Source organism: Hibiscus syriacus, unplaced genomic scaffold, assembly GCF_006381635.1.
Source record: "Hibiscus syriacus cultivar Baekdansim isolate YM2019G1 unplaced genomic scaffold, ASM638163v2 tig00110429_pilon, whole genome shotgun sequence".
In the NCBI taxonomy this organism is placed as follows: domain Eukaryota; kingdom Viridiplantae; phylum Streptophyta; class Magnoliopsida; order Malvales; family Malvaceae; genus Hibiscus; species Hibiscus syriacus.
The window spans coordinates 5427317-5437348 of record NW_024062733.1 but is presented as its reverse complement, the minus strand read 5'-3'; the positions used below and the strand labels follow the sequence as shown (position 1 = coordinate 5437348).

The 10032-nt window shown below is 35.0% G+C and overlaps 1 protein-coding gene across 1 annotated transcript; it reads left to right on the top strand.

The window, feature by feature from the left end:
* Positions 1-7333: 7333 nt before the first annotated feature.
* On the top strand, positions 7334-9562 carry LOC120124714 (BAHD acyltransferase DCR-like). The gene is made up of 2 exons (XM_039143312.1): positions 7334-7853; positions 8367-9562. The coding sequence occupies exons 1-2, from the start codon at positions 7401-7403 to the stop codon at positions 9243-9245; spliced, it is 1332 nt and encodes a 443-aa protein (XP_038999243.1). The 5' UTR covers positions 7334-7400; the 3' UTR covers positions 9246-9562.
* Positions 9563-10032: the final 470 nt, after the last annotated feature.

Sequence of the window (10032 nt, the reverse complement as noted above, 5' to 3'; positions counted from 1 at the left end):
CTATGTACTACATAATTTTTTTATCTGTTTTGAAATGAGGTACACTAAAATCTATGGTTACTGTTTTATGATGCACCGACTTACGATGATGGTTTATAGACTATGAGTGATATATGATTATTGGTTTTCACTGATATATATGATAACGATGATTACGGACCTAATGTGACTCTTGGGTAGGCTCACGAGCCCCAAGATGCTCCTTTAGGTTGGCTCCCTTTTGCCGTGTGCTTAGGGTAAGCCCTATGGACTTACAGGCCTAAGAATACAGGCCCAAAGCCTATCCTTAGGTGGCTTCCTTTTTGCTGTGTGCTTAAGGTAAGCCCTACGGACGTAGTTCTGAGGAACTGCGGATGGTGTACATGAAAAGGATTTAAACTACGAGTTTAAAAAATGAAACTTCATTATGATTTTATGATGATTTACTGAACTATTACTCGTTTATTGTACCTATTATGATTTTATCATACTGTTGGAACACACTAGACATCCTATTCGATCTCATGAAAACGTGATACTATGAATGCTTCCTATGAACTGTGATCTTCATGGTTTCTACACGATGAACTACTAATGGAATCCCATATTATATTGCAAACTGGTATACGTTTGATTCAATAAGGAAATTATAACTTCACATTTATCTGCATGTCCTTTAGCATCACCTGGTAGTTCTGTATTATTGAGTTTTCCGAAGCTCACTCTATTACTCAACATTGCAGGTTAAAAGAATTGTACCAGTGCAGCTATCGACAACAGTAAAGGAGTTCTTCCGGTATTGTTTTCAGAGTATGATACATGTGATTAGGGGGAATGTAATTGTATTTTGTTTTATATACGAGTCTGAAAATCTGTTTTATTTCTGAATACTAATAAATGATTTTATACGTTACATGTTTTAAGAAAAGTTTTAAATTTTCCTCTATTTTTACAGTGGGTCACTCTGGTGGCCCTAATGTGACACTCCAGATCGGATCGGGTTACCCGCATCGGTCTGAGGGGGTTACAATACTAGATTCTGGAAATTGTACTTAAAGGACAAAATTATGCAGTTTTTTTATTTTATTTTTGGAATCAAGGTTGGATTAGTGGGCATGACGGATCTGACGAGCCGATGAGTCAACAACTTCAAGAAGGTCTAGTCAGCGCTTCTAGAAGGACGAATGAGTCTTCCGCGTTTCTGAAATTTAAGTCCAAATCAAACTCATGTTTTTAGGATTTTAGTTTAAATATTTTAAGAATTATATTTTATCTTTTTTTATTATTTTATTTTAAATATTTTAAGAACTATCATTAGGATTATCTTTTATTTTTAGGAATTATCTTTTCCTTGTTTTTAGGATTTTTGAAGGCTATAAATATCCTCTCAGGGTAAGCCTAGAAACACATTCAGAAATCATGATTCTTCTTTTTTTGGTTTTTAATAAAAGTTTTTCTTTTCATTTTCAAAACGTTTCTTTGTTTTATTTTTATTTTCAAAGATGCTAAGTATGATTGTTATACTTAGCTAATTTCTCCATAGCCAAGGGCTGAAACAATAACTCAATCCCTATTGTGAGGATTGAAAAACACTAAAATAACTTAAAGTTATTTTCTTAATTTTCTAGAGAAATAAGATTGGTAATCGACATATCTTTTTAAAATCAAAATGCTTTTTAATCAAAAAGAACTCATTGATTCAGAAGTTGTTCTGATTTATAGTTGGGAGGAAGAGTCGGCTGGTAGCAAATTCAACTTCCTGTGAACACACTTAGCGGCGGTCTACTAAGGGAAATTGAGATCGAGCTCGATTCTCATTAAGGCAACATAGTCCTAGTCAGGTTTTTCCATATCTATAAAATAGGTTGGTGATATGATGATAGTCATATTGAGTCTCATTAAAGGGATGATATCCAAAAATAGATTTTGGGTTATCAGTTCATAAGAGAGAAAAACAAGTTATAGGGTTGGGCCCTGTAGACTGTAACCGACAAAAAACTGAAGCAAAAACTTATTCCAAAGATCAACTAGAATTTGAGGCAAAAGCTGAAGCCTAAGGCTAATTTTACTATAAGTTTCTCTTTATCTTAATTACTTTAAATTTAATTAATTATTTATTTTATCCTTATCTTTTATTTTTATTTTTATTTGTTTAATTAATTAATTATTTTATCTTTATCTTTTATTTTATTCTAATCTTTTATTTTAAAAATAATTTTTAAACTCCTTATTTAATCTCATCCAAAACTCTACCTTATCTCGTCCTTATCTAAATCAAAAAGTTCACTTCATCAGAAACACCGGAGTCCCTGTGGACCGATCCTTCTTCCCTATTCTACTCTCTCTTTATTTATTTATTTATTATTAAGAAGTCGAAATTATTTTGAAAGTAAAACAACACCTGTCAGCTGTGAGCACTCCCACTTCAATAAGGATACTTGAAGGTTTCCCCTGTTTACTACCTTGAATTTGCAATCATGTTTAACTGTCTCTGTTTACATTGATAGCCAGGAACAAATTTATCCCCACATCTAAAACACAAATTGTTCTTTTGCCTTTACTCTAGAAGGTTTGATCTCAAAGGAGGAACTGCTGGTTTTGGCTGTTGTAGTGTGGAAGGTTGTGGTTTATTAACTGGTGCCTGACTAGGATAAGAGGTATTTCTTGGAAATGATCTTTGCCTCCTAGCCTCAAATTCTATTGATAATTCTTACAGTTTTACTTGTATGCTTGCTTCCTGTAGAGTTTTTGGATTTAAAGTCTTCACTTGATGTTTTAAATCATCACGCAAACCACTGATAAACAGTGTCACAAAAAACCTCCTCAGACAAAGTAAGATTTTGAAGTAACATGTGGAACTACAACTCTTCAAATTTATCCTGGTAATTATACACAAATCCTTGCTACACTAACTTAGTGAATTCCTCGACTATGTTTGAAAAGGACCTAACATTGAAATGATGACTCAGGATTACCTCAAATTCATTCCAATGCACTCTATGTTTCTGTAAAATATAAGCATCAAACCACGATTCTGCTCTCCCAACCAAGTGCATGGTAGCAAATTCGACTCTCTGCTCACCAGGAACTCCATAGAGGGATTTTTTTTGACACTTTTGCAACCAGGCCCTAGGATTGCTACCATCAAAGGTAGGTAACTCCACTTTCAACCTAGGAAAATGTAAGTGGGAACTTGAGTCAAGACCCCACATTTCTTCCATATAACTGTCAAAATGAGGTTTGAAATTTCTATTTTCCCTATTTGATTTTCAATACCAGTAAGTGGTTAGTGAGAATGGTGTTCATTAGGCTTGGATTTAAGTATTCTTGGTTCATTAGGTTTATAGGAAAACCTATTTTTTTCATTGATAGCTGTAACAATTGTAGGTTGTTTCCCAGTAGGCTTATGATTATTAGAGTTGTGCACCTGATCATTGTCTGAGCTGATAGCCTCCTGCTCTTCACTACGACCCGTTAATATCCTCAAGATCTGCTTCACATATCCTTGGTTCGTGGGCATCCTGGACTCCAAGATTGATATTAATTTTTCTTATTGCTCCTACCATTTTGGAGGACTTGTATCATCTGCATATTGCTTGACCCGTGAGTTCTTCCATTTACTTGTGAAGAGCAGATAAATATGCATTTTCAGCCATTGTTTGAGTCTTCTTTGGCATACCCAGAGGTTAAAGTGTCAGGATTGATGACTCCTGATACCAATTTGTTATGGACGGGGTTGAAGGAGAAGAATAAAGACGAGAGAATATAGAAGTAGAAAGAATTAGGGAAAAGAAAACATTCAATTCATACTTGAGAAATGAGCTCATTCCAACTACATTTTAGTTGTTTACATTGTACTGGAGAATCTAGCAAATTGCCACCCGCAATCCGTAATAACAAATATAATGTCCTTAACAGCTGCGTTGGGCTTCTGCATACTAGGTCGGTGTCTCATCAGGGTTTGAATCCTTAATTGGCTCGTGCATCTCACGTGTTCCCAATTCTGATTTCCATCTTTCCATGCTTCCAATTCCCAATTTTCCATTCTCAATCCTAACCCATGTTCCTCTTTCTTCAATTGCATGCCGTCGATACACCCTTCATCTTCTCCAATCGTAACAAAAAAGATTGAAGAAAGAATCAAGACTTTGTTTTTTATGTTTCGTTTGAAATATTTTGTGTCCACATTTAAATAGTAATAATCATTGAAATGTTGGATGCTATCCCCGCTGATTATTTAATAAATACGTATTTGATTTATTAGCCCTAAAGTCTCTATTTATTTGTTTGATTTTTCATGGTTGTGTTTGACGAATCATTGGAAAATAATGGAAACACAAGAACAAACTGGCTTGTTTTTGGTATGTTGTCAAAGGCTCAACTTAATTTGCCAACAATTTTAAGCTGGCCTCATCCCCTATTCATTGCTCATCAACACTCTCATTTACAGCATCTGCATCTTATGAACTGTCTAGTTTGAATTTCCGTTTGACTCAAGGGGATTCTAATGAATAATAAAACTAATATTTATCTAAATTTTATTTGTATAAATATAATTATTTAATTTACATAAATATTAATATTAAATATGTACTAGTAAATATATTATTTTGAATTGACATGATAAATATATCATAATATTTTAAAATTTTATATATATAATAAATACAATGATAATAATAAATTTAATAACTGAGTTGTTAAAATGTTAATTTTGAAAAAATATAAAATAATGTAAATTCATTTAGTTTTACCCTAATATAAACATGTCTTTATATTTTACTATTATGTAAAAGAAGTTATGCGAAATAATTTGACCTCAACACAGTAAATTTAGTGAAAATATTATAAACTTTTTAAACATGATTCGATATAAATAATAAACATTTTCAGTTAAAAATTAAGAATAAATTTCTATGGAGTTGGGATGTCCCATTCACAATTTTTTGTGATATGATACAGTGACAAATTTTTATGTATATATGAACGTTTTATTTTTTTAAAGTTATATAAAGCCTGTATTTATTTATTATTATTATTATTATTATTATTATTATTATTATTTTAGTTTATACAAACCCTTTATCTGTTTTAACTTGAAAGTTGATTCTATTTACTTAAATATTAATCGAGTGATATTAGTAATTAAAGAAAATTTTATTATCTCTTAAAGTTTTGAGTTTAAGTAGTTGTATTTGCAGAGTATGTGCATTGCCAATAGGTAAAAGAAATCTTGAATAGATACTACATTGTAATCGTTCATACTATTAAAAAAAGTTAGCAATTAAGTGTGGGATCATTGATAATGGGAGATCAATTTATTTAAGAGTTAACTACATGGATGATCACTTGTGTTTGTATTTTGTCCACTTTTGGTCACTGATTTCAAAAATATATAAGGTATGGTCACCTTTGTTTTTATTTACTTAAGATATGGACACTTTTTATTTATTTATTTAAGATTTAGTCACCACTGGTTAACTGCAGTTAACAGTTAATAGACTAAGTGACGTGATATTTTGGTACAATCACATATTTGGTCTTTATTATTAAAATATTCTCTCAATTTAGTCATACATTTAATAAGTTAAAATAAATTTAATCCTCCAATCGAATGATGTCATATGTAATTGGGGTCATGTGTCATGCCACGTTTTATCATTCGGTTATAAGACTAACTTTATTTTAATTTAATATATTTATTTTCCACCAATTTGCTTTGCTTTGTTAAATTAAAATAAAATAAAATGGAGTTAGTTTTTCAACCGAATTGTGACACACAACACGACACGTGGTACCAATGACAATGTCATCATTCGATTGGATGATTAAATTTATCAAAAGTATAACTACATTGAGATAATATGTAAATAATAGGGACCAAATGTACGATTATACTAAAATATTTAATGGTATTTAACTCGTGGTGATTACATCTTAATTAAATAAGAACGAAGGTGGTCATATCTTACGTGTTTTGAAATCAGTGACCAAAAGTGGAGAAAATACAAACATAAATGATCATCCATGTAGTTAACCCTTTATTTAATTAAAATCCAACCTGCCCATCTGCATCCCTCTCCTTACAATTAATCAAAGGTATCTTTTACATGTTTGGCCGGTCAGGTCGCATGAAGCTCGCTACTCCCAAGTTAATGCTGAATAACTACTACATGACTAGCAACCAATAGCTTATGGTAAAAACTTAATGATCAAGCTGTATGTTGCCGTTGGTCGGTCAGGTCGCATGAAGCTCGCTACTCCCAAGTTAATGCTGAATAACTACTAAATGACTAGCAACCAATAGCTTATGGTAAAAACTTAATGATCAAGCTGTATGTTGCCGTTGGCCGGTCAGGTCGCATGAAGCTCGCTACATGACTAGCAACCAATAGCTTATGGTAAAAACTTAATGATTAAGCTGTATGTTTCCGTTGGATCTTTTCTTCACCTATAACACACCATGATAGGTATTCAAACATAATGGTTAATGCCGAAGATAATGATGGTTTATTAACATACATCTGAAAATTTTAAATTATCATATAATTTAAGTATTTTTATTAATAAATTAATTTTATGCTATTAAAATTTTTATATATATTTTTTAAAACTTATATCTCTAGCATAAATTTTTTTGCGCGTGAAGCTATCACAATTATATTATAGAAAAGACTAATTTAATTTATACATCAGTCTATTAGGCATGGGAAGGTAGTGGATGCTGTCGAAAGTCTAATTTATTTAGGAAAGTTTCAAATCAATTATAAAAGCAAAGTTAACTTGATTTGGTTTCAACATTTATAGTTGCAAATGTGTTAATCATCAATACTTTGCAAGGGGTCACATTCGCCGGTAACTATTCATCAGCGAAGAGGAACTCCGTGGCATCGAAGCCTATCCTTAAAAATAGTGACGAATTTAAAAATATTTTTTATAATAAATATATAAATTAATAATATAATTTTTTTGAATAAGATATACACAAATAAAATATGAGAATAGACGTCATTATTAAAATAAATAATTAATCAAAAAAAATTAAATTTTAACATGAATATGTGTCCATCCTAAAAAAAAATATGAATCCCTACTACTTAAAAAACAAGTAAATTTTGTTTTAAATTAATTAACACCGACAAAGGCCAGGATTATAAGCATCTAAATCAACATTTCCGTTACAGGGCAACATCTTCCTTTATAGTCACACACTGTTAACCGCAACTACTGCATCTACAACCAGAAGAGGGGGCTCAGCCAGCACATTAATGGACCTCAACTGCTCTCATCGTTCCCATTAGTGCAATCCCCCAGCTACACCTATGGTGTTCCTATAAGTATCTTCACACTCTAATCTCCTCTTTCAAAACACTTCTTTTCTCTTTCCTCTAAGAAAAAAAAGGTAACAAATCATCAAGGATATGGCAGCCGGAGCATTGATCAAGGAAGAAGAGACGTCCAAGGTGAAAATCACCGGAAAAACCCACGTGAAGCCTGGGAACATCATAGGAAGAAAAGAATGTCAATTGGTCACATTTGATCTCCCATATCTGGCATTCTACTATAACCAGAAGTTGCTGTTTTATAAGTGTGAGGGGTTTGAGGAGAAGGTGGAGAAACTCAAGGATGGGATGAGGGTGGTTTTGGAGGAGTTTTATCAGCTGGCAGGCAAGCTCGGAAAAGACGAAGAAGGGGTTTTCCGGGCCGATTACGACGACGATATGGACGGCGTTGAGGTGTTGGAAGCTGTCGCCGAAGAGATCGCTGTGGACGAACTCGCGGCGGATGAAGGCACGAGCTCTCTCAAGGACTTGATACCCTACAATGGTGTCCTCAACTTGGAGGGCTTACACAGGCCTCTACTGTCAGTGCAGGTAAGTATTGATGTTGGTTCATTAAATTAATATACTTTGTTTCGCACCAATTTTGTTCCGGTTGACTAATTTGTACTGTACTACACATTTTTGCTAGTTATTAAGATAATATGTCGAAGATGAAATAGGCTTCGTCTTCCCATTGGCGGGTCTAATTTTTGCACGAAATTGCCACCAATATAATTAGTAGAGCCTCCTAATGGTATGATTACCTTTATTTATTACCAAAAATGCATGAAGTTCTATTGGCCTGGGACCCCGGGAAAAGCGGTCATATATTCCCAGGCCTTTACTTCGTTAATTATCGGCCATAGGCCACGTGAATTTTCAATCATCTCCCTCGTAAATTTTAATAGCGGTCTCTGTATAACAGTAAACAGTAAAGATGTAATTTAAAATTATTATTATATGATCACAATATTAGTATTAACTGTATAATAAACACATCACAATTAAAAATACGACTGTGTATCCGTTGGACTTAATTTTTTTTATTTGTCCTGACTCCAACAGTTAACGAAGTTGAAAGATGGAGTGGCAATGGGGTGTGCGTTCAACCACGCCGTCCTGGATGGAACCTCGACCTGGCATTTCATGAGCTCCTGGGCTCAAATCTGCAGTGGCTCCACCAACTCAGTTGCCGTGCCACCGTTCCTCGAGCGGACCAAAGCTCGAAACACCCGAGTGAAACTGGATCTCTCACTCCCACCCAACCCAATCGCTGCCTCTAATGGCGGTGCACACCAACTCAGGGAGAAACTCTTCAGGTTTCCCGAAGCTGCCATCGACAAGATCAAGTCCAACGTCAACTCCAACCCGCCAACCCCAGGCTCCAAACCATTCTCCACTTTTCAATCTCTAGCCGTCCACATTTGGCAACATGTCTCCAAAGCACGCAACCTTAAACCCGAAGACTACACAGTATTCACAGTCTTTGCAGATTGTCGGAAAAGGGTTGACCCTCCAATGCCGGAAAGTTACTTCGGCAATCTCATACAAGCCATCTTCACTGTCACGGCTGCCGGGCTATTGCTGGCGAACCAGTTAGACTTCGGTGCATCGGTCATACAGAAAGCCATCGAAGCACACGATGCTAAGGCCATCGAGGAACGTAACAAGGAGTGGGAAGCCGCTCCAAAGATTTTCGAGTTCAAAGATGCTGGTGTCAACTGCGTGGCTGTCGGGAGCTCGCCGAGGTTTAAGGTTTACGATGTCGATTTCGGGTGGGGAGAACCGGAAGGCGTGAGGAGCGGATCCAACAACAGGTTCGACGGGATGGTTTATCTGTATCAAGGGAAGAGCGGAGGAAGGAGCATTGACGTGGAGATCACCTTGGAAGCTGGTGCGATGGAGCAATTGGAAAAAGATGAAGGCTTTCTGATGGAAGTCTAGTTTTTTTTTCCCCCTTCTTCAAAAGGGTGCCATTTTCACATTCATTCTGATCTTATAGAAAGCTTAAAAAAGAATGAATGATCTCTATGAATGTGAAACTAGTTTCCACCCTTCAATAATTTCTGTGTTTATTTTTCAGTGTTGAAGGTAAGGTTCAGGGCAGAGTTGCTTGATTTGTTAGTGTGATGTAAGATTTTTATGTTTGGATTGACGTGTTGTTAATGCTAGTGTGATGTAAGCTTTTTATGTTCGGATTGACGTGTCGTTAATGCTTTGTACGAGTGTTTTTTTTAATGGAATTTAATAATTGGTTTTCACTGGTTGGAATTCTTCCATTGGACAGTACTAACGTATGTTGTGTTTATTAAGACAAAGTTGTCAAATCAATGACGACATGGTACTTGATATCAGATTCTGCCCTACAATTACCCTCGCCAACTACGTACAGACAAATATTGGCAATGATCTAATAATATACGGTTTTCAAATCGAACGTTTGAACATCCCTACAGTCACTTAACAAAAATTCGGAAGAATCGCAGAGGGACAAAATGTGGTGTTTCTTTTCTTCCTTCACAGTCCCTTGCCCTGAGGCGCTTCTGTAAGACAACTCGATCAGTTTCTCTCCATTAATGCAATTTACTTTCTAGCTTTCAGCTTTCTGAGACGGAGTGTCACCGCAGCCCCGGTTTCTTTGGGAGAAGCTGATACCGATTTGTAACCACCATTTTTCACACCCCAACAGAACCCTAATCGAATCCTAACCATAGAGATGTCATGATTCAAC